At 32.2% G+C, this 27,685-nt stretch overlaps 4 protein-coding genes across 5 annotated transcripts; 1 reads left to right on the top strand and 3 right to left on the bottom strand.

The window, feature by feature from the left end:
• The first annotated feature begins 7,043 nt into the window (after positions 1–7,043).
• On the top strand, positions 7,044–9,189 carry LOC141670371 (uncharacterized). 2 transcript variants are annotated; one of them, XM_074476166.1, is made up of 4 exons: positions 7,044–7,363; positions 7,454–7,596; positions 7,909–8,283; positions 8,855–9,189. In XM_074476166.1, the coding sequence occupies exons 1-4, from the start codon at positions 7,228–7,230 to the stop codon at positions 8,924–8,926; spliced, it is 726 nt and encodes a 241-aa protein (XP_074332267.1). In that variant the 5' UTR covers positions 7,044–7,227; the 3' UTR covers positions 8,927–9,189. The 2 variants fall into 2 exon arrangements, with proteins under 2 accessions (XP_074332267.1, XP_074332268.1); XM_074476167.1 differs by having other exon boundaries at positions 7,046–7,363; positions 7,454–7,569.
• A 149-nt stretch (positions 9,190–9,338) lies between these two features.
• LOC141670370 (uncharacterized) lies at positions 9,339–12,958 on the bottom strand. The gene is made up of 2 exons (XM_074476164.1): positions 10,569–12,958; positions 9,339–10,484 (listed from the first exon to the last, which is right to left on the bottom strand). The coding sequence occupies exons 1-2, from the start codon at positions 10,711–10,713 to the stop codon at positions 9,814–9,816; spliced, it is 816 nt and encodes a 271-aa protein (XP_074332265.1). The 5' UTR covers positions 10,714–12,958; the 3' UTR covers positions 9,339–9,813.
• Positions 12,959–13,103: 145 nt separating this feature from the next.
• LOC141670369 (protein BYPASS1-LIKE-like) lies at positions 13,104–15,246 on the bottom strand. Its single transcript, XM_074476163.1, has one exon. It carries the CDS (start codon positions 14,537–14,539, stop codon positions 13,373–13,375), a length of 1,167 nt encoding a protein of 388 aa, XP_074332264.1. The 5' UTR covers positions 14,540–15,246; the 3' UTR covers positions 13,104–13,372.
• Positions 15,247–20,730: 5,484 nt separating this feature from the next.
• On the bottom strand, positions 20,731–22,350 carry LOC141674702 (CENP-B homolog protein 2-like). Its single transcript, XM_074481405.1, has one exon. It carries the CDS (start codon positions 22,348–22,350, stop codon positions 20,731–20,733), a length of 1,620 nt encoding a protein of 539 aa, XP_074337506.1.
• Positions 22,351–27,685: the final 5,335 nt, after the last annotated feature.

The following is a 27,685-nucleotide window of genomic DNA, read 5'->3' as shown; positions in this document are numbered from 1 at the left end:
GTTGTGATGTTAGGGTAATTTTTCCCTTATTTACATCAATCATAAATGTACAACTACCTCATATACAAATTAATGATAACATATTTCTCTATTTACTTGTACAAATCTGATGAGGTGAAAAAGGCTGCAGAAGTGGGAGTTCAGTTGAAAACTAGGATGGCAAAAATATTTGCAAGAACTGCAAAAAAAGGGCATATTCAAGAACCTGTAAAGTTAAAGTGCAATATCTTATAACTTGTGAAGTCTAGCATATTAGTTTCGTAGCTATTTGTGCACTATTTTTATGGATGTTTAATATTATGCGAAGAAATCAACACCAAGTTGGTCTAGGCCAGAAATAGAAGATACATCCAACAGCCGGCAAGAAAAAAGGAAAGAATAAAGGGCAGAGTGTAAGTGGGACAAAAAAAAGGAAGTATTTAACGACAAATGCTGAGTATGGGACGGCAGGTAAAGCATCTTAAGAAAATCAATTGAAGGTTTCAAAGAGGGCACCTATCAAAAATTAGGCTCTCATTCCTCCAACAAACAAATGGCAGCAGTTTAGACTAAGTTTAATATCATGATATTTGTATGGTATGTGAACCTATTTTGATTTCTAAACCTTGGTCTTTCATGTTGCTTTTGAGAACTTATGGTCAATTTTGGTCTCTGTCAGTTTTTGGTATGTATGAGAACCTATTTTGGTCCACTTTTGTGTTGGTGGCATCTACTTTGTGGTCATGGATAAGAATTTAGAAATCAGGGGAAATATTGTGAGCTTTAATGTTTTTGTTTTCTTAAATATATGTTTTTGTTGCAATTTCATTAATGAGAACTACATATTTTGTCCTCACTTAGAAAAGTTCATCAAATACATTACTTGAAACATAACATGAACATACAGACACAAAATCAAATATAAACTCTTCAATTTTTTAGCTTCTTCACTTCTTTATATATTCTTCTTTCTCAAGTTCGATTCTTCGAATTTTGCCGAAATATTCTGCTTCATTGTTTCGTATCCTCTTCAAAAGTCCAGCAATCACACATCGACTTCGATGGCAAAAAGGACCATCAACCCACCGAAAGTAACCACACCCATTAGCTGCACGAAAACATTTTAAAAAATTTCGACCTCCATTCATCTCCGTCCACGTTGTCCTCTCTACAACCCATTCGCCATAATTACAAAAGTTAGCCATTAAAGATGATTTTAGGTCAAGAAACAAGAGGTATTCAATTTTGTAAGGTTGAGCTTTAAATTGAGGAATAACTTAGTTATATACACAATAAACACAGAATATAGTCATTAGGAGTGTATAATTTCCCAGAGGTGGCGAAACGGGCGGGTCAACTTGCACCGGCTTGTCATTTTATTCATCTAAAATCGGTTTATCTCGTGTTGGTTTAAACTTGGCACAAACCGTGACATTATATGGGGAGTTTACGAGTTTGGATATCTGGAACTGCGAATCAACACGGACCGGCCCGTTAGGTCACCAAACCAGGAGTTCGCATGGAACCGACATGCACCGGCCCGCACAAGAGGCGTAACTCGCCTAAATTCACTTTAATCTTGTTACTTTTTTGGTTTGTTTGCATAACTTTATATTTTTTAATATTATATTGTATATTTTTCTTTTCCCCGTTGGATGGCTATATATTGTTATTGTCTTCTATACTAATATAATAATATGTGTTGTCTTGTATTGGTTAGATTTTTACATGTTTGTTTTTCTTCTTTTGGTCAATATTTGTAACATGACTAATTAAATATTTTTTAATAAAATAGTATAATTATTAAAATTTTATTGTAACAGTACCAAGTTGCACACATAACATAATTTTATTAACGTATTAATTTTACATTCTTTAGTTTGATTTTTCAAATTTACAATGATGTTGTAACTGTTGAATTATGTTGTAATAAATAAAATTGAATATACTGATTCGTATATGAATCGTGAACCCGCCAAACCCGCTTGTCGTATACGAGTCGAATAAATTTCGAATTGACACAACCTAGCACGGCTCGGCTAACTTCCCGTGTCGGTTACAAGTTACACCCCGGCCAAAACGGCCTGCCGGCAAACCAGTAAGACTCGCTCGGCCCGCTCGTTTGGCCAGGTCTATAATTACTTCATGCCCTTGCAATCGTTAAGTTCCGTCAACCGGCTCACCGGTAGTCGGCGTATATGTGGAGCCCCAAAACTTAAAGAAAATTGGGCAATTAGCCATGCATTTGTCTACTTTTTTTATTTCGGCCATCAAAGTAAAAACGTATAATAGTTTCATTACCCAAAATGCAATTTGTCTTTCAATAAAAATATTTTCCAATAAATATCTTATCGTCGTAAAACACTAATTTTTATAATTTATCATAGATTTTTGTTACATTTATAGAAGGACATCATGTACAAAACAAACTAGAGATTTTTAAAAATAAGAATTATATTATATTTAGTGAATTAATTCGAGCTTTCGAGCCGAACTCGAGCTTATCGAACATTTTACGAGTCGAGTTTCGAACTTAAAAGTAAAGGCTCAGTTGAGCTCGAGCTCGACCTCGAGTTCGAACTATTTTAATCGAGTTCGAGCCGTCTGGCAGTATTCGACTCGGATCGGCTCGATTACACCTCTACTCTACACCTCACGAACAATCACAGTAGAGGTAAAAGAAGCAATATGCACAATTATACAATTTAAGCAATATGCACGATTATACAATTTATGTCTTACTTGAACCTTTAAAAATAAAAAAACATCAAACTAAACCCAGATTATCTATTATACCAACTAAACATAGAACATTAAAAATTTTAAAATGTAACCTCAAGCAATAGCAGATGTTCCATAATCCATAATAATAAATAAAGTAATAAACTCGTAAACAAAACAATCTATAACGGATTCATAGTAGCTCTATAAACAGTAAATATGAAGATGCATCGGCAAATAAATGAAGAAGAAGATGCAAATTGTAGTTCATTTGTGAAGAATTACATATAATATTGTACCACGTTAAGTCGAACCCAAATTATATATCCGAAAGTCAGAGGCCATGATTAACAAGAAGGTCAATTCAACCAAAGCAATTACAAGTATTATTAATCGACACACTCGCAAAGTCAGCATAACAAACATATAAATCCATGCGATGTATAAAAAATACACATAAGAGGATAAAAACACAAACTGAATACGATAATACAATTAGTAATTTAACATAATTGTATTAACCAGATCAAGTAGATTTAAGTTAAAAAAATACAACAAACAAAATATAAAAAAACAAGAGGGTTTAATAAACAATTAATACCGTACTGAGTGGGAGAGAACAAATGAAGAAATCTAGTTCACTAAGGTACTTCAACAAAATTCACATTTTAAAATGTAATTTTCAATTCAAAAATAAAATAAAATCGTCGAAGAAGGTACTCTTGATGCAGGAGAAAACTAGACCCATCCCATAACATAAACGAGGATCCTTATTTTACTTGATTTAAATCGTAATTAATCATGAATCTTGGTTTACTTCAATATCCTAATTTTAGTCTAAGAATTTGAATGTGATACAGAATTATATAGAATTATATGTGTATATAAGATGCATGGTGGAAGAGGCTGTATATATGACTTGCGTTTTTAACTTAATATACAAATGACATGAATGTTTGTAAAAAAAATTACATGAAACTTGAATCATGCAAGGTCTCATTTCATTTATTTTCTTGGACACAAATGTCATGAAACAGGGATCAAACCAGTAAGGCGACCATACATTTACGACAGAATCTCATGAAACATGAACCAATATTACATGATTCAGTTTTGTGTGCTAAGGAATCACAAGTACTAAAACCTGACAGGGAATAGAGGAAGGCTCATTTATATTAGTATTCTAATAACACTTTACCTATTCGAAAGAGTCTTTTATGGGTTGGATAATAAATAACGTATGCTCATTTTTTGGGATTAATTTATTTTTCGTTTTTATAATACATCGTAAAAAATGTTGGGATAACAGGGAGTGAACCTGGATTATTCCGTCAGATTAAGTTCTAATACAATGTTAAATTATTCGTATATTAAAATATTTTAAAATTTTAAAATATTAGAAGGAGATCCTTTTGAAAATATAGCAGTCTAACATTGTGGTCCTTGAGCAACTTCGAACAAAGCCAAACTACTTGAACAACATATTATACAAGTCTTAATGAGCTATATATTCTGAAAAAATGCTAAAAATAACGTTTTTTCATGCCAATATACCCTAAATATCATTGGGCGGGGTGAATAGCGGAATTTACCGTTTTTATTCCGTCATCTTCGAATGCGTATTGCTAACATGTCTGATACACTACCAGATCTACGTTTTCTACTTTAATTTAATCAATTTTCTCTCACTCGATTCTCATAGGACCTTGAAATCCGTCACCATCCTCTTCCCGTAATCTTTCTCTCCAATTTTCTCTCAGATTTCATCCCCGGGTTGAATCTTGGAGAAGATTATTGAAGGCCTAATAACAATTACGGAGGATGGTGGCTCATGATTGAGATCATCGGCCGGGTAAAAAAAGGTAGAAGGAGGTGCCTGTGAAAGTGTATGATGAAGAAAGCGGAGGAATATAACGGAGCAGATGTGTATATATTACATGTATATATCATCCGGTGATACCCTGTTATGTTATGCGTAATTGGAATACGCATTTCATACTTGTGTATCTTATTTTAAAAAAAAATGGATTACCCAGTTGTCTAAAATACTCATGTAGCTTTTGCGTATCTTGTATATAATCAATACCCATTTGTCATATACGTATTCCAATCGTTATTTTTCGCCCGCATCTCACCAGATTGGTATTTTTGGTATAAGATGCTAAAAAATTGATATTTTTATCCTTTACCCATATATTCTCATATCCATAATTAATGGAGTAAGAAATATAATCAAAAATTCGTGATACTTGATGAAAGAGTAGCGAGTAAGTTCTGTGGCTAACCTGGATTCTATCAAGCATTTGTTAAGAGTTTTTTTCAAAAATAAGTTTTTTGATCATTTTTTTGGTAAAAATACTATTTTTTAATTTAATTTGCAAAATTACAAATTTTTAATTTTTTTTACAAAAATACGAACTTGCAATCCGGTACAACTTCATTTATAATAAAAAAAATCAATATTTTTTATATGTGGTTGATTTTAATTGCAATCAGCATTTTTGCAAAAATTTAAAAGATCGAAAATTATAAAAAGAATTAGAAAAATTAATATTTTTGGTAATTCTTTTTCTTTTTAACTCATAAGTTCTGATCTATGAACAAAAATGACGGTCAATTAAGAATTTCTATCACAAAATTTGGAAAAAAATAACTATACTATACAATTTAAATTTTAGATTCACTAATACACTAAAATTAATTTCGCTGATTTGATTGAATGCAGACAAACAAACTAATTTCATAGAATTTAAATTTAATTCACTAATACACTAAAATTAATTTCATCGAAATGATCGAAGATAAATAAACCAATTTTTATTTTAACCAAGCCAGAAACAAGTTTGACATCTAAAAATAATCAAATAACTCGTAAAAAATATCTATGGCATCCCCTAGAAAAGTTCACTTGGCTGGCCAAGGTAAATAACTTTATAATACATATATAACCTGGATAAACATTCAAATTTTTCGTGATAACCTAATAATTTGACATATTATTATCCATATAGTCTCCTCCAATTTCATATGCTCCATATGGTTAAGAAATTTTACATGACAACCAAAGCTTTAGTAACATTAAACATGGTAATATTATATTGGTCTATATAACATGTACTAATCTGGTAGGAGAAACTATGATTTTCCTTTTTATTTATAAATTTCATGAATATTTGAGTCATGCAAGGCTGATTGTATTTTTAATATCTTGGACATGAATCATGAATTCTGGGGCATAAATTTCAAGGGCAGGTTCCCCTAACTATAGGATTCTATTCATTTTTCATGAACAACAATTTTATAAAGTAATTGACTTTATAATTTAGTCATTGAAACTTTATTTGTAACTAAGATGAAACACTTTTGCAGAACTTTTGTCATCTACTTGTTGTCATTGCATGTATAGTTCTACTTTCTATCCTTTTCTTGGTCTTGGTTCAAGTGATCTCTTTTCTTAGTCATGTTATGTTATTATCTGGCTGTCTTCTTTGTATAGTAATAGCTTGGACCTCTTGCTTTTGTTCATTTGTTTTTGCAGTTCACTCTTCACAACATCCCAGATTTTCACTTTATTTCAAAGGCTAAAGGATACTTTGTTTTTAGACCAACACAAAACAGAGACATGTGATGATACATTCATAATCCTTACCTTTATATATATATGATTGTTTTTACTAATTTCATTCATTATCTGAGATCAATGTACCTTGATATGAATATGAGAAAAATACCTGATTATATGTCCATTATAGTATGCTTACCCCAAATTAACAAGTGAATCATACGAAAGTATTATCTTTGATCGTTGATAATAAACACGATAAGACATGTAGCACAGCATTCATATGTCTAATCTGAACCCTTCATCATGTGTGTTTTATGACGGTAAAGATAGTGTAAATTTCTCTTAGATCTTTTATTCCTCTTAGAACAGCTATCTAATACTTTATTAATTACTTTTATAAGTATGGATGGGCAACTCATTTAGCTAATTTCTACTATAAAGTAAAAAAGCCAAAGATTCTAATTGCACAAGTATATACACTCTCTGGAATACATCAAACTAAATTAACTAGGATTCCTGAAATGTAAAGCTGATTATTTACATATTTTGATAAAACACTAATACTAATCATTTAAGAATAATATCTCCCATCATCACTCATTACAGCAACAAGCAGGCTTTCTCTGGTTTAGCAAACCAGAATCAGCAATAGTAATATTCTTATAGAGGAGCAAAATCATTTCACCTTTTACTGTGTGAAATAATGTAAAAAGAATTATTAAATAAATACAAGAATTCTGTAATGAAACAAAAGCAAAAGGCCCATTTACTCTGTCACACATTCAAAGTCTTCTCGTGAAAAACAAAACATGCCTGACTCTCTTTAACACACTCTCTCTCTCTCTCTCTCTGCTCTCTCTCTCTCATTTGGGAGACAAACTACAAGATAAAAGCTGCATATATAGCTCTAAAGCCACACCCTTTCATTCTTTATCTCTGTTCTGTTTTCTTGATTCAAATTCATGGAGTTTTCGCATGTATTCTTCTTCTTTTGCACTTGTTTGGCTCTACTTATTAGCATTACTTATTCTGCAACAGTTGTTGTAGATGGTGTTTCAAAATGGAATGACCCCACTGTTCAAGTTGGAGATTCAGTCAGTAAGTCATCCACTTCACATAATCTGTGATTTTTTTTACAAATGTTGTTGTAATATTTATGTAGTAACTAAATGTTGTTGTTGTTGTCAGTATTTGAGCACAAGTATGAGTACAAGCTCTACATTTTCCAGAACAGAAGAGCCTTCAATCTCTGCAACTTCACTCAAGCTACTCTTCTCACCAGCCCCAACTCCACTTCCTACACAGTATCTCTCTCTCTCTCTCTCAATTTGGTCTCTGTCTCTTTCTGTCTCTATCTTTCTCTCTCTGCAATGTTTTTGTTAATTGTCAAATAATGCTTGTTTAACATGTAGTCTATGTATAATGTTTTCGATAGAGTGCATCGATAGGAAATATTTCATTAAATTTACATCGTTTACCGTCACATCTTGGTAGAATAACTGATAAATATTTTAAAAATTCAAAGATTTTTTCGTAAGTTTCATCAATATTAATTTGGCCACTATAAAAATCATTGCTAGTGTACTACTCCTATGTTCAATTAAGTCATATTTTTCTAACTTCAAAATTGTTACAAAATGAAGTGGCATCCATCGAGACTCGGATACTTTTACTTCTCATTCAACAATGGTACCACAAAACCCTGTGAACAAGGACAAAAACTAGCAATAAAAGTATCCATTTTCCAACCTGAAACTGCACAACCTACTGCATCTCCTCCCCTAAGTTCCGGTGGCGCGGTATCGTCATCCCCATCATACCCCTGGCCTTTTCGTCCCCGGGATTCGACGTCTCCGAGTCCTGCACCTAGTACTGCAATACTTCCGGCTACAAGTCCTGGTGGTGGCATACCGTTTATAAACAGCAACCCTGCAGTACCATTGCCTACTGGTGAAGTGGACTCTGCTACAATTGGTCCCCTGCCCATTACCTCTGGTGCTCACCATACAATTTTGCAGGTAACTTTTTCACCTTTTAACATGCCTCTGCTTTTTTAAATCAAGATTTACAGTATTGCTGATTGTTTAAAATGTGCTTAGAATAAGTTTTTTCTTTTATTTGAACTGGTTTGCATGAACAATTAAAAATGCTAGTGGATGCATGTGTTCCAACGGTAGTAAATTGGCAGCAGAGTACAGACATGAACAAATGTTAGTAACATGTCCAATCACTAAGAACTGGACAACTTTAGAAAAACTTTCAGAAGTCTCTTGTTTCAATGCTATGTTGCCAACCTGAAATTTTGTCATACCTGCAGAGTTCGGGTTCAAATACAAATTATTTTATCCGTAAAATACTACACGATGGAACTAATCGCATATATAGTAACTTTTATTTCGTATTTGTTTCTGTAAAATCTCGTAGAGTTTGTGTTCAAATACAAATTATTTAATATGACGAATTCTACAAACGGAATCGAACTCTTGATCTTAACCACCGCACCAACTCTTTGTTGGCTATTGTATATGCAGTTACTTATGAAGCAATAATGAAATTTTTGATTAGATTTAATTTTCGGTGGGAATGCAGGTTGTTGTGGGGTTTCATCCTCAGTTTGAGACAGCTCTTCTGTGTTTAGTGCTTTTCCTTGCACTGCTATGAAGACAGAGAGAAGGAAACAGAGATGTTTGCTTTTTTGTATGTAAAATTATATTAGTGATTAGGGCGTAATATGGGGGCTTTGGGACCATGGTTTTGAATCTAAAGTAGCTTTAGAGGATGATTAAATTAGAAGATGATTATGTATCATCCATTCATTATAGTACTCTTCTAGTAGTGTACTATGTCTAATATCCTTGACCCTACTTTTGAATCACTACCACCTTTTTTCTCTATTCTTGCAGTCAATCACTCTGCTTTTTATTTGTTTGTTTACACTCTTCTAGTATTGTCCTTGGTCATTGCCTTCCTTTATATCCATGTGCAATGCTTCATGTTCCCTATTTGTGTGTTTTTATATTCTTCTCTTGTGAACCCATGATTTCTGTCTAACTCTTAACATGCTTGCAAATAGTACCTTCTTCTTTTCTTTTTTTAAAAGTTGCACCTAATCGGTTTCACACCGAGTAATATCATATTTATGGTTTCCGCAAAATGCCAAGTATTTAAATTTCTGCAATCGATTACTAAAGACATAAGTAATGTCTTTTAACATGACAAGCACATCATGCCATGAAATTTGTCAAGGCTTCAGGCTGCAATAGGGTTGTAATTATTCAAAATTCATTATGTTTCTGCAATAATATTGTATACAAACAAGGAAATCTTTATTATACATCTCAAATAAGGGATCTTTGCTCAAAGAAACAAAGGGAATTCATAAATCTAGTTCTCTTGGGACTAAACTCTGCAATCTGTACACCAATTTCACCACATGGAGGACACAAATATACAGTAAATTTGTTGCTTAATGCACGTTAATATCAAAGTAGGAAATCAATTGACACCATTTTGTCCTCAATTCAGATAATTAGTTCAGTCCTGGTCTACTATTTCTTCTTTTCCTGTTTGTCTTTAGTTCTGATTAAGTGGATTACAAAGACTATAAGAGAAACTAACAGAGATGATCCCGCTATAACTGGCGTGCATAATAACTTCTTAGGCCTTTTCGGAGCATCTGTTTGTGGAGAACGATCAAGTAGTGAGTCCTCTAACTCCGCCAATGCTGCTTCATCAAATCCGCTTTCTTCAGAAGCTACATTTCCTTGAATAGTTGGAGAACTAGTATCTGATGGCTGAGCCAACTTATCTTTTTCTTCTAATACTAATGTTTCTTTTTTAGCACCAATCTTATCAGCTACTTCGGTAGATGCTTGTTTTCCTGATGATTCCTTATCCTCCTCAACTTGCAGTGATTCTGAATTCTCCCTGATCATTGTCTCTTCTTTAACTTCCTCAACCGTAACTCCTTTTATTCCCTTGGTCGCCTTCTTCATTGTAATGGTAAGCATAGATTCATCTTGATTAAACCCTGCCTTGATTTCATCCAAAATCACACCATCGGGAATTTTAAAAGCCTTTCTGAATCCCCTCATCTCGACGTCTTTCTGGTATACTTGCCATCCCACCATAGTCGTCTCCTGAACTGGTCTTTCTCCACATATAGCAATCCTATTACCATCCTCATTTATGTCAATCTTTACTTGCTCTCTCCTGTAACCTGTATTCATTGTTTGGAATCAAACTTTAATGAAATATAAAAAATGCGCAAACTACTATACTTCACCAAAAAAATGAATATAACCTCTCAGATTAGCAGTGAGGATGAACATGGTTTCAGTTTCTCTGGAAATGAAAACAGGGCTACCTCCATCTTTCGAGATAACAAGATCTGCTGATTCAAACTCATCTAAGCACTTCGTGAGTTTAAGTCCCAACTCAAATTCCATAATTTTTTACGTCTAGTTTGGATTAGATGTATTAGAGGATTAAAGAATTACAGAAATAGTTGAAGGGATGCATGGGAATATAAGGTTAATATACATCAAGTTAGGAATATAGACTTTGCTTTCTGATAAGGTATTGCGGTAACTTTGAAATTTCTGCTTCCATTAATAAATTGTGTATCACAAGCACAAGTTCAAGCCAACAATTTGCATATGTATGATATCAGAACAAGAATCTTGGCCTCTGGTCAAGGGTAACTAACTAACTATGTCTCATGAAGGTCGTAACCAGTACACAACATTACCACATCTCGAAGGTCAAGATGTACGCAGGCTTTAGTTTTACAAATTCGAGATTCAAATTCTTAGATTTATAGTTACTGAATTAGAATCCTTCAGAAGCTATATTACCTAGATTATAATGCATATCTAATATCTATAATCTACGCCGAAAGTGAGGATAACACCGGAAATTAGAAAGATCTATTAAATTTCTAGATAAATATAGACATGAACAATGTGGTGGCAAAGTCATACGTTGAGCTCCTAAAGCATCTAGAAACTGAGCTAGAAGGGTAAACAAGAAAAAGAAGTTAGAAAGAAAGGAACCTAACACATGGAAGAAACTTATCATACTACAAAGCAAATATGAACACTGCAACTATATTATTATCTATTTTCGTAACTTCATGTATTTCTATCATATTCATTAAAGTATGCTTCACAATGCAGTTCCATCACATTCACGAGGGCCACCACTATTATATAAACAACCAACAGCTCCCAATTCCCAACAAATTTAAAATTCAGTCAAGGACCTACAGAAGTCTTCTATATTAAGTTTGATAAAATCAAGTACTCTTAATATTTATCAAGACAACTCGACATTCCCCCATAATTTGTTTACTAGTACAGTTATGAAGTTGTGAAACATAAACTCTGAAAAACCACTAAATTTATCTAGAAGAGCAGGATCCATGTGTCTTGTCTATAACTGTGAACATGCACTACATTTTACTCTTTACAAGTAAATATTGGTAGTCTAATTAAGATTACATGACAAAAAATAAGGACATGGATCTAATAGATGTATGTTGTAACATACTTATTGCAGTTATCAAACGATTGTAATGTAATATAGTAATTTTTTTGTGAAATAAGGGGTGCCGTGAAAACCTCAATAAATATTATACAACATAAGTCCGAGTCCGCTGTGGACCTAAGCCCAATAAATAATGTCCAGGGGCATTATGTAAGATGCAAAGAAAAAAATTGCACTACAATTATTTAATTCAGATTGCAGTCGGAGGACAATTTTATTCTAGAAAGGTGTATCTATCTGATTTAGTTTCAACTTTCAAAACAACTCCATAGTATATACTCACTCCATCCCATTAGATAGTATGCATAGGATTTTGGCACGGATATTAAGAAAATGTGTAATTTAGTGGGAAAAAGTAAGAAAAGTGGATAAAATGATTGACCAATTAATATTTAATATATAAAGTGGATGTAGTTGATAAAAATAGTGGATGCAAGTGAATGTAGTTAAATTTCATATTATAGAACTTTACTATTTTTGGAATGTATACAATTAAATGGGACATCTCAAAAAAGAAACTGTATACAAACTAACAGGACTGAGGGAGTAGTTCCTAAGTTGCTAGTTTGTACATAAAACAATGGAATATTTAGAAGAAAGTAAAAGCTTGACCAAACACAAGAGACAAATACCTTATTAATTTTATTATTAATGGGGAAATTTCAAATCTTTGCCTATATACTTTAATCATTTTTGCAGGTCAAAACACTTCAAGCTGAATAAGCAATGATGTTGATATGAACCAGTGTCAAAGATACCCCTGGCAATAATTAGGCATTGAATCAACCATTTAGGAAAAACTGGCAACAACACACAAGGACACATATTTTCAATGGCCTGGAAATCATGATTCACGAATATCAGGTGGGGGTTATCACATTTCCGCCCATTTTTACTCACAAAGGATGATGGATATAAGAATTAAAGAAGAGGGGACAAGTGGTCTCTGCTCAGGGATGTAGAAAAGAATAGACTTAAATTAGGTGGCCATCGACAATCGAAAAGATTTAAAAGGGAAAAAAATTATAAAAAAATTCCTTAAAGACTTCTCTGTTCTGCAATTGCGAGGGTATTGACCTAATAAGTGTAACATACTTTATATCCTAATAGCAGCATGACAAGTAATCAGTGAACAAATCAATGAATCACACTGCAAAGAGCTCAACTAACAAAACATTTCTAAAGAGATCAGCCGACAGATTACCATTTCATCATGAAGCTGAAAAGTTATACAAAATCAAGAATTAGATTTACGAACTAATGAAAACAATATGTACCATGGAATCAGATGTTAACGAAGAACCAAGACATTTATAAAATGGAGTATTTATATTTATACTAACAAACACAAGCCACAACTTCGTGGAACAACAAAGACTAATCCGTAACCTGAACCCTTCAGACAGTATAAACAAAACTGCATGAACTTTTACCTCCTAAATCTTTTTAATTTATTGTTGCAGGACCACGAGCACTTCAATTATTCGGGAAAACATCATATTTCAGATTCCAAAACACATATCTTTAATTTCCCAAACAATTACATGTTGAATCCACTCCTTAAGATGCTCCTGCTCTCCCCATCGAATCAAGACATTCTGTTCTACTCCGAACAATCCTGTGGAACACTTCCCTCACCTGTCTTTCCATGGGATTCAAGCTTTCCTTTAATGCTTCATAAACCATTTTAACCTCGTTCACCCTCTGTCTCACCTCGTCCTCTTTCTCCTCATTCAAGGGTAAGTTAACTGAATCAACAAGAGCATTCATATGACGCGCACATTTCTCAATCTCCTGGATTTCCCTCAACAGTCCAGTAGAATTTCTTCTATCCCTCTTCTTTGATTCTTCCAAAATCTTCTCATGAAGAGCGAGAATCGGACTAGCCCAGACAAAATGTCTAGCGACATGAAAATGAGTCTGTAAACCTCGGTCCTGACAAGGTATTGCCGCTACAAGAGCCCACATTACAAAATATAACACATAATTCATTGTATAAACAGCAACCCCAAGTCCATTAGTAGCCAAAATCTCATTAGGCCTCGGAGCAATTATATTATTACCAATTGCTTGCAACTGCCTAGCAGCTGACCAAGACCTCGAAACACTCCAAGACAACGATCGATGATTCTCCATAGATCTATTCTCCCTATTAACACCACTACGCCCAAATGACCTATTCCTCTGAGAAACAACCGAATTAGACTCTTTCTCATCAAGCATTCCAATTGCCAAATCAATCAAAGCCTTCTTAGCACGACGAAACTGACCTTCACCAAGACTTTTCTGACCATCTAAAGCACACAACAAAATCTCCAACTGCATTTGCCATTTCCTAATCTGCTCAATACCTTCACGAATAGCATTACATACATCTAATGCCTTCACACTCCTATCAAAATATTCATTAATCATTCGATTCATAGGCTGTCTATTTAATTCATCTTTATGACCAAACAACAATGCTCTAAATTCTTCTTGGAAAACAAGAAAAACATCTAAAAGCTTCTGAACCCAGGAAAGTGACAAAATATCACCTGAACTAGCAGATGACAAATCTGCTAGAAAATCAGCTACATGTCTCTGGAAGGTCTCAAGCTCTTGTGATTGAGGTGTAGACTCATTTGAATCCATTGAATGAACTTGATCACGGCGTAAACTCAGAAAAGAACGGCTAGTATGAGATGCTGATGAGCCTTGAAAATCTGCTGCTGGCATTTTTAACATCAAAATCAAAACCCCAACAAGAGTACTCAAATTTAAACCTCAAACACTAGCACAAAACCCCAACTGGACTAAACACTCAAACTTTAAATGCAAAAACAACAAAAACACAAAAGGGTTCAAGAATCAACAATATATACATACATAAGTGTGTGTATGTATGTAATTTAAAGCTCAAACACTAGCACAAAACCCCAATTGGACTAAAGACTCGAACTTTGAAAGTAAAAACAAGAAAACACAAATGGGTTCAAGAATCAAGAATCAAAAACTGACATATACATACATAAGTGTGTGTATGTATATAATCTGATAAACCCAGAAGCTAAAAAGCATAAAAGATGTAAAAAGATTCAAACTTGGATTCAAGAACACAAGTATTGACTTCACTACAAGATTGTGATGAGAAAGATGCAATCTTTATCAAAAATAAAACAACCCAATTGAAAAAAGAACAAGTTAAGATTGATCAAGTGAAAGAAAGCTCAAGAGTTGTAGTATATGTGGAGATTAAAAACCCAGAAAACAAGAAAATGAAAGGAGGGCAAGACAAAGATACAGAGCAAGTGTGTGTAATAATATAGTACTATGGGTAATAAAATACTATGATATCTGTGGAGAGAGAGGAGAGAATGTAGGTAGGAAAAGGGTATGTCTGAAACCCTACGAGGAGGAGAGGGGGATTAAATGGAAGTGATTTGGACCGCGTAATAGCGGTTTGTTTGGTAAACCCATATCCCAAAAGCCTTCTTTTTTATTCATTATCAATAGTTTTCTCGTTTAATTAGTGAAATAAATATTTTATAATTTTGACAATGACTATTGAAAATGAAATCGATTTTTCCAACCGATATTTCTTTAGGAGTTTTGATAGGGGCGGGTGACCATAGGACATAGGTTCCAAAACCCGATCAAACTTATTTGACCCGGATCAACTTTAACCTAATTTTAAAAAATGGAAATGAATTTTAATCGGATTCAAAATTATTCAAATCAAGTTAAATGGGCTAGATTAGAATGTTGCTTGTAACTTGCACATTTTAATCTAACGCACCCCTCCTGGTAATAACTAGCATAATAACATGTGTCTCGCACATGTCATTTTCTAGAGTTTTTTATGTATCATTTAATTATAATGTTTATTGAGCAATTCTAATAATTATAAGGCTTTTGAGTCAAATTTTGAAGAAACGGAGATAAAAATTTTCTCCAACAAACACCATGTCCCCCTATATAATATTAGGAGTTTCGAATGATTCTTCACTTTTAGGAGTGAATATCCCTTTAACTATTATTAAATTATATTTTTCTTACCCGAGTAATTTTATAATGAATGAATATAAACAGGGTAGTAAGTGTACATTTAAAACGAAACGATTAAACTTAATATGTAGAATACCGTTAGTATGTTTACAAATGAAAAGCTACAAATCAACAGAGTTGACCAAAATCTTCAATTTTATTTAAATAAACTATATATATTATTTTATATTATTATTGAGTTCACTACTAACTTACAATTAACTTACTCAATTTTAAAAAAAAAAATGTATAACTGAAGTCAGAATAACTTGCAATCATAATATATAATAATGTAAAATTTACATTATTGTTAATATTAAAATTGATTTTAATTAAAAATATTAGTTTTTGAAATTTAACGTATGTATGTATGGGAAAATGTTAGTTTTAACGAAGTAAGATTAAGTTATATGTATGCGTGTGTTACCATGTAAATTATTATATGTTACATCTCTTAGTAAATTATGATGGTTTCAATTATTTATATGCTAAATATCTTATTTATGTACATGTATAATCATTATTAACATCTAGTGAGATAATTGATTACTTAAATAACATGTATTTATAATTATTCAAAAATTAAAATTATGTAACAAATAAATTGTTATAATTTATATATGGTATTCACATTATCACCGACAAACAATCCATATCTATTGTTTGCGCAACCAGGTATCGATCATGGTTGTAACATAAAAATGAATTATATATTTTTAAGACTTTTTATTGATATTCATGATTTTTTTAAAAAAATTCGAAAGAAAAATTGTATTTATATCGTTATTTAAACCATTTTTAAGTGTTTTTCATTACGACCTTAATATTTCTTCATATAATAATTTGATAACATTTTATACTATTCTTCTAAAATAAAAAAAAAATCAGTTTGATAAAGTTTTATAAATATCAGTTGAACTGGTTGATTCCTTCAAATTATTGAACAATATATGTTTTTTCCTTAAATAATATAAAATACATTGAATCAAATGCTACAATATAGTATATATATAACTTTTATTTGAATAATTCAAAATATTAAAATAATTCAAAATATTTGTACAATATTATCTTGATCAATAAATATTGCTGATCTAAAAGAATTTTTTTTAAAAAGTTATTTTTTTAAAGTGAAAAATAAAAAATAAATCGATTTAATATATCATTGTAGTTTTAACAAATCTAATGAGATCTCATTTTAAATTTTAAATATTCTTAAAATTGGGACAAATCCCAAAAATAATAATGCGTTACCAGTGAAGTTACTAATTTTAATATAAATAAACATTTGACTTGATTCTATAAAAACCTCAAACATATTAATTTATATTAACATAAGATATTAACAAATTTCACATTATTGGTAAGATATTCTCGCCGAACTTTTAATTTAAATTTACTAAATGTATAATGTAACGATGTTTTTTGGCCAAGTCATATAGTTAAATTTCGAGTATTTTTTGAATAATATGGTCAAGTTCCAAAATACCTTGACTCATTATAATTCGAAATTATCCAAATATGAAATACCAATATAGATTATTTATATATAAGCGATTCTATTTTCAATATTTTTTTAAAAATAAATTATATATGTACATTTTAATTACTTTTTATAATTAAAAATATGTTAAAAATATATGAGATATATTTTCAAACTTAAAAATGATTAATAAATAAGATAATAATCCATTTATGTATTATGCCTAATTTTATATCTGGAATTCAATTTTTTAAAATTAACTGTACAAATATTCAACTAACTATTTTTTTTTGCGGAATTCAAGTAAGTATCTTTAAAGTTAAATAAAATATTCATTTAGAACACTTACATATTATTTGTATGATAAAAAAACACATGTGACATTATGGTGTAGTGGTAAAAGGTTGTATAGTTGAATGAAATAACCTGAATTCGATTTCTACAAACCACATATTTTATATAAATATTAAAAATAGGGGTAATTTAGTCTTTTTAATGAGACTTTTTAATCTCGTGAAATTATACCCTTATTCTCCTATTATATATAAAAGAGATATGCTTGAGTTGAATTTTTGTATTTAATCTCTTATTAATGTTTGACACGTCGTAATAAATGAACGTAATTATTTGAAAGCTGCACCTAATCGAACGAAATTTTGTTTTTATCGTAGATAACCCGCAGCCGCTAACCTTTCGGTATGCACTAGAATGCTCTGACTCAGGAGACAAAATCATAAATTCTTCTCTCGTGGGATTCGAACCCGTGATCAAGAGGATAATTTTTCCCCTCTTTAAACAATTGAGCCAACCCTTACGGGCCGAATTTTTATGTAGTTAAGTTGGCATTAAAACTTAAATTATATACGCTCGACAATATTTAGATTGAGACTTGATAAAAAAACTTTAGGCAAGTATAATAAGCTTCGCTGACTATTTACGATTATATTTACGGATTGAAATAATTTTGACTCTTGATTGTAATTCAATTAAATATTAATAGTACGTATTAAAAAATTGAAAAATGCTTATTATTTGTATTTTTAATTTTCCGTGATGTGTTTCGTTTTATGCGATTTGGTAGTTGTGTTGAAAATAAATTTTGTGATATATTAGAAGATCCAGATCTCTTGAATCAAAAACACTTTCAACGAGTTTATAACTGGTTTCCGGCAATAAGATATCTGGGTACGTTTAGACAAATGGTGGTGAAAATTGCATATGCTCGCCCTCTCACAAATAATATGTGTTCATTACATGAGGCCCCCAACCGAGTCCTCTGAACATTGGATTATTCATGAAATTAATATGAGAGTCAATTGTAAATTTACTACTCCCTCCGTCCCAATTTATCTGTCTTGTTTGACTTTTCACGGTCAAATTGACCTAACTTTGACCGAAAATTTCACATAAGATAATATCGAAAATACTTATAAAATATATATCATTAGAAAGTATGTTTAATCTACTTTTATATGTATATTTTAATTTTTCAAAATAATGAAAGAATGAGTTTTTATTTACGGTCAAAGTTGAGTCAATTTGACGATCAAAAGTTAAACAAAACAGATAAATTGAGACGGAGGAAGTATTTTTTAGGGAGATAGGGTTGGATTGCTATCAGAAATCATTATTTTCATTTTTAATCTTCAGAAGACTTGTATTCATTAGTTAAACATTTCAGAAACAAAACAGTTAATTACTTAGTCCGTTTATTTATTTTTTAACTTGACTGCATGATCAATTGGAGATTTATACCGATTAAATTTCTTTCAAATAATTATTAAAATTTGTTCTAAATTTAACAAAAAAAATAGTTATAAAATTGGATATATGGGATCAATTTTAATATAATAGATTAACATAACAGTGATATCAATAAATAAAAAATATTTAATCATATTATATTACTCGTTATAAAATTTTATAAAAAATTTGTGTAGCAATTTTGTATTAGTATCACTAAAAAATTATAAACCCGAATCCGGTGTAAAGTTATTTTCTTTTAATGGTAGGATCAGAAGTGGGTTTGGTGAAAGCTTTATCAGCCGCGGATGACAGACCCACTCTACGTGTACACGCCTTTCATTCATAACCGTCAGATTATAATTACCATGATTATTATTACGTCCAGGGAGAGACTACCATAAGCTGAAAAGCATAGGATCATAACTGTCCACGCATACTGATGACATGGCGGTAGATAGAGAAGAATCAGACAAAGTCATCTAGAGCCTAGAGGAGGGGATGGTGGGACACACGTGGGTCGCGTACAATACAAACACCAAAACACATGTGCATGCATCCAGCTAAGTCTCCGTTGGCGCGTGGTGTAAGAAGCCTTTTGCATAGTCAAGTCTCGTCTCTAGAGCAAGTGCAATGCACGAGCCCAAGTCCCCTGTCAAAATCTGAAACTTTTGTGCCACCTATTTAATAGCGATTTTATCAAATAAGCTGGACATACATTTTCAATGCAAAGCCCAGGTCCTGGTTTTGTGTGGGCCATGCTTATTCACACACATCTCGTTTATACACAGCAAAGTTTATCAAGTAAAGAAAATGAAAAAGCAAACATGGCCGGCCCGAGTAGCCAGGTCTGACCAACTTTTCTTCTTCTCTCCAACGTATAAAAGAAGTCCAACTCTTTCTCTCTCTCTGCCACGTCACTCACTTAGGTTCCCATTGGACTTTCTCTTATGAACCCTGCATTCACGTAAAATTAACTAATTAAATATTTTGAACACACTTGGATAAGGTGTCCTGTTCGAAGGGGAATGATAAATTTAGCTTATTTTTATATAAAATTAATAAAAATGATTATTTTTTGAAAAATTTGTCAACTTTAATTGATGAGATATTCAATTGTCAGGGGAATATATATTTTATATAAGATATCAACTGTCAATATAGTATCTCATATATGAAATACCCAATTAGCAGTGGAGTAATTTGGAGTATTTTATACAGGGATACCCAATTGACCACTTATTTTAAAATGTCTGTTTTGGTTAAAAAATTTTAAAAATTGGTTATTTTTGTCAATTTTTCTATGTTCGATCCTCGCTTTTAAATATTTATTTAAATAAAATTATAAATGACCGGCATATATATTTCTATATCTGTAAATAAAATAATCATTGTTCTGATTATCGGCCATTTATCTCTATAAGTATTCACGAATAAATCTAATACAGTTAAACCTCGATTAAGTAATATCCGATAAAGTAATAACCTCGCTTAAGTAATAATTTTCATCGGTCCCAACTTGGGCCAATGTTGTAAAGTAATATTCTCGCTAAAAGCATAAGATAATAAAAAATTCGAAAGTCATTAAGGGCCCAAGTAATATGTAAAGTAATAATTCCATAATTATATATATATATATACTGTATAATGTATATGATTACAAAATTTAATTCTTATTAAAATATGAATCTATTGTAGCTTGTTTCTTCTTTCCACCAAAGCCAAAATTAATCTCGTCCTTAACTTTATGTAAAGCAAAAATAACTCCTGGTATGTTTTGCTCGTGTTGTAACAAGTAATTGTTCAAAGTGGTGAGTGCTTGAAATGCTTCCTTTGATGACACGCTTGGGATGACATTGCTATCGTCGGGTTCAGGATCAGTCCCTTCATCAGTGCTCATTACCGACTCAATGATTTCTTCATTCGTAGGTGATTCCATAACCGCATCATTCTCGTTTGGATAGTTTAAGAGATGCTCGACATCCATCACATTCCTATATCGTAAATTAGAGATAACTTCATTTAATCCTTCGACACCTTCATTTATTTCTCCAAGTTCTTGTTCATCATTTTCTTCTGAACGAATCTTGCAATGCCGAAAACAATTTGCAATTGTGGTTGTTTTCACATCAATATTCCAAGCCATGTTAGCAAAACTAATAGCATTCAAGATATTAACTTTTTCAGGATTTGTTGCATTAACTTCAAGACTTTGCAACATGCTAGAATATAGACGACGCCGATAGTGAACTTTAAATGCTCGAATAATTCCAGCATCGCATGGTTGAATCTTAGATGTTGTGTTAGGAGGTAGAAAGAACAACTCTGTATTTCTCAAGCCTTCAACTATTTTTGGATGAGCAGGACAATTGTCAACAATCAAAAGTACCTTCCTGCCATTCATTTTACTATCAAACCAAGTAACAAATTCTTGAAAAAGCAAGCCAGTCATCCAAGCCTTCTTGTTAAAACGATACACACAATTAAGATTGTTTATATTCACATTTTTAAAGCACCTAGGATTGACGTACTTACCAATGATCCAAAGTGGAACTTTGTCAGACCCATCACCGTTGCAACACACAACTACAGTGATTCTCTCTTTATCTTTTTTGCGGCCCTCTAGCTGTTTGGTAGCTAGTGAATGGTCAGCTTCAAGTCGATAGAATAATCCCGTTTCATCCATGTTATAAATATCTTTCAACTGAAATTGATCCAATTTTGATCGGATGCCTGGCAATGCATTTTCAATGTTCTCCATCATCACTGAACCACTTTCACCAAAACGCCGATAAGATTTGATTCCATATCTTGCCTTGAAACGTTCTAACCATCCACTGGAAAAGCTAAAATCGGAATTACTTTCCCCATACATTTTCTTCATTAGCTCCTTTCCTTTTTCTTGAATGATTTCTCCAGACATATTAACTTTATCTTGCCTTTGAAGAAACCACTCAAACAAAACTTTCTCTAACTCTGGATATTTTGCTGATTTGTGTTTTTTGACATCACTTTGTTTCCTCTCGTCGGACAAGTATTCCGAGGCTCTCTTGAGTGTGTTTGATATAGTTGATTGACTGATATCTAAGTCATATTTTTGATGTACCCATGCTTGTAAATCTTTCTGGCTTACACCTGGATTCTCCTTTTTATATTCACAAATAGCACTCCTTATCTTATCTGTGATTGCTGATTTTTTCACTCCTTTTAGATGATGCGAAGACATTGGTGTATACTGTAAAACAAAGTTGATATTGTATGTGTCTGTAGTGTACCATTCTATCATTTTATATAGTTAATCACAAAGTCTTATCATTAATATTATGGTGTCTCTTCATGTATTTTTATTTAAGAATTACAATAAATATTAGATGGTTGAGTTTCAATACAACGTACACAACACATGTTACCTTTATGTACTGATCTGGTGCAATTTTAATATGCATGCATCTAGTTTTTGGATATAAGTAATCATAATAAAAGTAATTTTAGATCAAATACATTGCATGTGATTAATTCTAGTTTTTATACGTACATTATATATTATACTGTACCACGTAAACATAAAAATTCGGTAAAGTAATAAAATATTACTTTATCGATAAAGTAATAAAATATTATTATATCGATAAAGTAATAAATTCGGTAAAGTAATATTTTTTCCCGGTCCCAAGGGTATTACTTTAAAGAGGTTTAACTGTACTGTAAAACTTGATGAATACAGGCGATACGAACATCTATCCGAATTTAATACAATACTACTCTATAACCCGTGCGATGCACAGATTGCTTTTAACATTCGATAATTTTTAATAATATATTTTATAATATAATTTCAATAGTTGAAATATAAATTGAAGAATGAGTATAATTTGTAGTTTGGTTAACCCTATTTTTAGTTATCCCTTTCGATCACGACCGTCAGATCCTTAACCAAATGATCATAACCGTTAGATCCGAATACTAAAAAAAATATACCAGCCAAGCTTACAGGTTCGAATCCCGCCAACAACAAACATTTCTATTATTATTTATAAAATTACAAGTAAATTCTAGGTTCGAATTCTCCCAACAACAAATATTTATATTAATATTTATAAATAAATACACTAACCAAGTTCACATATTCGAACCTCGCCAACATCAAACAATTAATTCTTATATACTATTTGATTTAACTTAAAATTATACACAATCAAATTATAATTATATTGTTATTAATTAACGTATTTATTTATTTATATTAGAATTTCAATAAAATCATATAAAATATAAATATTAACGGAATCCGTGCATTGCACGGGTTTTAAACTAGTAAGTTATAATAATATATGTTTTATAATAATTTGAGACTTAACTGAAAATAAATAATATAATATTATATGTTGTTCACAGGACTCGAGCCCTGAACTTGTAGAAATTATTAAAATAAAGAATATAAAAATTTAAATATAATAAACTCTTGGCGGGGTTTGAACCCTGAATCCCTGAGAGCAGTTTAAATATTGATATAATAATATTTTATTATTGCATCCAACGGTTCTCATCTTTCTAACTTTGAATCCGACGGTTGTTATTTGTCGTACCAAATAACTGTACCGAGCCACCGACTACCAAATAGAGGGTGTTTTGCATCCAACGGTTCTCATCTTTTTGACTTTAGATCTAACGGTTTTATTTGTCGTACCAAATAACTGTACCGAGCAACCGGCTGTCAAATATAGGGTGTTCTGTTTATAATAGTATAGTATAGACTTGCATAATTTTTGCCCTCCAAAAAATTATACTAGGGATGTAATTCGAGTTGTACCGCTCGCAAACTCGCCCATCTCGAAATAATTTAGATGGATTTGACTCGACTTGTTTACTTAAATCACTTAAGTTTGGGTAAATATTTCAGCTCGTTTAATTAAATGAGGTCGCTTGAATCGACTCGACTCGTGAAATTAAAATTTTACGAGCCGAGTTCGATTACGTGTAAAATTAAACGAGCTGACTCGGCCGCAATGAGCCGACTCGGCTCAACTCGTGATATTAAACGAGTCGAGTTTAGGCTTAGATTTAAACTCGATTAGTTTAAAGAGCCGGTTCGGCTCAACTCGATTAATTCAGGACGACTCGATTAACCTCAACTCAAATTACGGCAGAATCAAAACTCCACCGACTCGGACGAATTACACCCCTAAATTATACAATGGCTTGCAGTTGCATAAAAAAATATTCTATATCACAATTAAATTTTAGAATAAAGTTCCTTCGTTGGTGAAATCATTTTAGCATCATATAACAAATTTTGCTTTACTTGTCAATTAAATTTTGTGCAAAACTAAACAAAAAAAGAATGTGGAAACAAATATAAAGCCGAGTATGCTAAATAGGTAGGTCACACGTCTCCTGTCTATTTTAGTCTTTTTGGATAAAAATAATGTATAGTTGGCCCTATAAGCAAGACATTTCTTTTCCTCTTTTAAAATTATAAGGAGGAGAAAATATTTTTTACTTAAATATTATTACCGGTGCGGGTAAACAGCTTCGATCTAAAATGTGCAAAGATAGTGGTTAAAGAATGTAAGCCTAAATTTTTGGTGACGATAAATAGTTTTAATCTTATATAAGTTATGCGCTAGCGCTTATACTAATAGAATATTAATATTTTTCCCTTATTAATAAAGTTGCTCGAGGTTTTAAAAATCGATTTAAAGACGATCGTGTACACGGAATGTAAGCCTATATTATTGATGATGGTAAATAGTTTGAATCTAAACACTGTTCTAAAGATCGGTTTAGATGCTTAGATGTTAGGCTGCAACAAAATGCCTCGAGTCGGGGTTGGGCGGTTAATTAGGTGTTTTCATAAAATCGGCAAAAAACAGGTTAGATAGTCAAAGTCGGGATTAATCGGTAAGTAATTAGACGAAATTAATCAGTCAAAAAAATAAAAAAAAATACCAAATTAAGGGTAAAATTATAAAAAAAATAATAAAAAAAATAAAGCAATATATGAAATGCGAACATTTACCTACTAAATATGATATTAAAATATGGATATTTATATTTTACTTATATAAAAATACATTTAAAAGAATATATTACACACCAATATAATTGTTGATGTTGATCCACCGATATCTATATTATATTGACATGATACTAGAATAATTAAGTTGGGGCAGGTCCGATATGTCCTCTAAAATATTCAACTCGCAAGATAAATAGAATTGTTTGCAGGATTAAAATAATGTTCACGTACAAACCCGATAAAATAAATACTAGTATTTAATATACATGCTATAGCCTTGAAAATTGTACCGGTTGGTATATCATTTTCACTAAAGTTAATCTCATTGCATACAAATAATATACTACTAGTGCTATGTGCTCATAATTATGTATAAAAAAATTGTATAGAATAAATGACAATTGACCTATGATGGTTTAATTGAACTTATTAATGTAAATATATAAGACTTATTTTAATTAAAACTCACCCCATATTATTTGTACAAAATTTTGTACATCAAATATTTTTCATAATATACGGTCTAGAGAGACGTCACTAGACTCTTCATTATTATGCCCAAATATGGACGAGCTCTACACAGATTCATTACAAAATTCTTAGTAATTGATAGGATATAAAACCCTACTGAACTTGGGTCTAACCTACTTAGTCCGGGACCGGGTAGGTCCGGCTCCAGTATGTCAACCCAGGTTCTGGACCACTTAGTTCAAAATCGAACTAAAACACAGCATGTTAGGCACGAGCCCAAATACGAGACAATGACGGTTATTAATGATTTATCATTGAAATAATCAGGGCACGTGTCAAAGGATTTTGAGAACATTCATCAGCAATCCCCACCTAGACACGTGTAAGACATCTATTCTAGTCCGATGTCCTCCCTTACCAGCAACGATTGACCTTGATTGAAAGTTACCAATCCCTAAATCCGCTGCAAATGCTAACAAACTTAAAAAGGCCAAAGGATCCAAGCAAGTCTGGGTCCTTAAAACTAACCATTAGTGGTCTTTGTGATTGCAGGGCAACAGGAAACATATCCTAGTGCTGGACAGTTGATGTTCAGGACATATGACTGGAAATAAAGCCATGTTATCAGACTTTGTGGAGAAAGTTGGCCCAGGAGTTTCTTATGGAGATGACAACATGGGAAAAACTCTGGGATATGGCAATATCAATCTTGGGAATGTCATAATTAAAACAGTAGCTCTTGTCTCAGGACTTAAACTTAATCTGCTAAGTGTGAGTCAAATCTGTGACAGAGGTTATCATGTGGATTTCTTTGAAGAACACTGTGAAGTTGTAAGCAATTCTACAGGCAAAGTGGTTCTAAAAGGTTACAGGCATGGTAACATTTATGAAACCAGACTTTCAACAAGTTCTGATGATTCTGCAATCTGTCTGTTAAGTAGAGCATCAATTGAAGAAAGCTGGAATTGGCATAAAAAACTCTCTCATTTAAATTTCAACAACATAAATGAGCTTGTAAAGAAAGATCTTGTGAGAGGATTGCCAAAATCAGTATTTGCTCCTGATGGCCTTTGTGATTCATGTCAAAAGGCAAAACAAAGAAAATCTTCTTTCAAGAGCAAAACTGAATCCTCAATTCTTGAGCCTTATCACCTACTTCATGTTGATCTATTTGGTCCAGTCAATGTCATGTCTATTTCAAAGAAGAAATATGCTATCGTTATAGTGGATGAGTTCACAAGATACACTTGAGTGTATTTCTTGCACAAGAAGAATGAAACTGCATCTACTCTAACTAATCATGTCAGACAGCTGGATAAGTTGGTCAAAGATTCTGTTAAAATTATAAGAAGTGATAATGACACTGAGTTCAAGAATTCAATCATGGAAGAGTTCTGCAAAAAGCAAGGAATCAAACATGAATTTTCTGCACCTGGAACTCCACAACAAAATGGAGTTGTAGAAAGAAAGAACATGACTCTCATTGAAGCTGCACGAACTATGCTTGATGAAGCAAAGTTACCAACCTACTTTTGGGCTGAAGCTGTGCAGACTGCTTGTTTTACACAGAATGCTACACTCATAAATAAGCATTGAAAAACACCATATGAGATGGTGAAGAAAAAGAAGCCAAATCTGAAATACTTTCATGTATTTGGATGTAAGTGTTTTGTTATTAAGACTCATCATGAACATCTGTCAAAATTTGATCTAAAAGCTGATGAAGGATTTTTTGTTGGATATCCACTTTCCACAAAAGCCTTTAGAGTCTACAATTTAAGAAGAAGGGTTGTCATGGAATTTATCAATGTATCTTTTGATGATAAGAAGATTACTGGACTTGAAGATTTCAATGATCACGATCAGCTGAGATTTGAAAATGAAGACTTAAATGCTGATTGTGTAAAGATGACTTAAACTCTGATCCTGTAAGTTCTGACGGGTTAAGTTCCGATGCCATTGAAACTGTGGTAACAGCTCCAAAGGAAAATGCATCTGTCTAGGGGGAGCAAGATGAAGATCCTACCACAACTCAAGACTCTCGAGAAGCATCAGAATCTGTCTCTGGCTCTTCAAGTTCTGATTTATCAAGTTCTGATGAGCCAAATTCTGATAATTCTGGAAACTCTGA

The sequence above is a fragment of the Apium graveolens genome, chromosome 7 (assembly GCF_009905375.1).
Source record: "Apium graveolens cultivar Ventura chromosome 7, ASM990537v1, whole genome shotgun sequence".
Taxonomy (NCBI): domain Eukaryota; kingdom Viridiplantae; phylum Streptophyta; class Magnoliopsida; order Apiales; family Apiaceae; genus Apium; species Apium graveolens.
The sequence above is the reverse complement of the archived record's forward strand: the minus strand, read 5'-3'. Positions and strand labels throughout refer to the sequence as shown.

Excerpts from the sequence above, each read along its gene's own strand:
- LOC141670371 (XM_074476166.1), top strand. The coding sequence starts at position 7,228 with ATGGAGTTTTCGCATGTATTCTTCTTCTTTTGCACTTGTTTGGCTCTA. Across the intron at positions 7,364-7,453 it reads TCAAGTTGGAGATTCAGTCA|TATTTGAGCACAAGTATGAG; the intron begins GTAAGTCATCCA and ends TGTTGTTGTCAG. Across the intron at positions 8,284-8,854 it reads CTCACCATACAATTTTGCAG|GTTGTTGTGGGGTTTCATCC; the intron begins GTAACTTTTTCA and ends GTGGGAATGCAG.
- LOC141670369 (XM_074476163.1), bottom strand. The coding sequence starts at position 14,539 with ATGTTAAAAATGCCAGCAGCAGATTTTCAAGGCTCATCAGCATCTCAT.
- LOC141674702 (XM_074481405.1), bottom strand. The coding sequence starts at position 22,350 with ATGATAGAATGGTACACTACAGACACATACAATATCAACTTTGTTTTA.
- LOC141670370 (XM_074476164.1), bottom strand. The coding sequence starts at position 10,713 with ATGGAATTTGAGTTGGGACTTAAACTCACGAAGTGCTTAGATGAGTTT. Across the intron at positions 10,485-10,568 it reads CCTCACTGCTAATCTGAGAG|GTTACAGGAGAGAGCAAGTA; the intron begins GTTATATTCATT and ends CAATGAATACAG.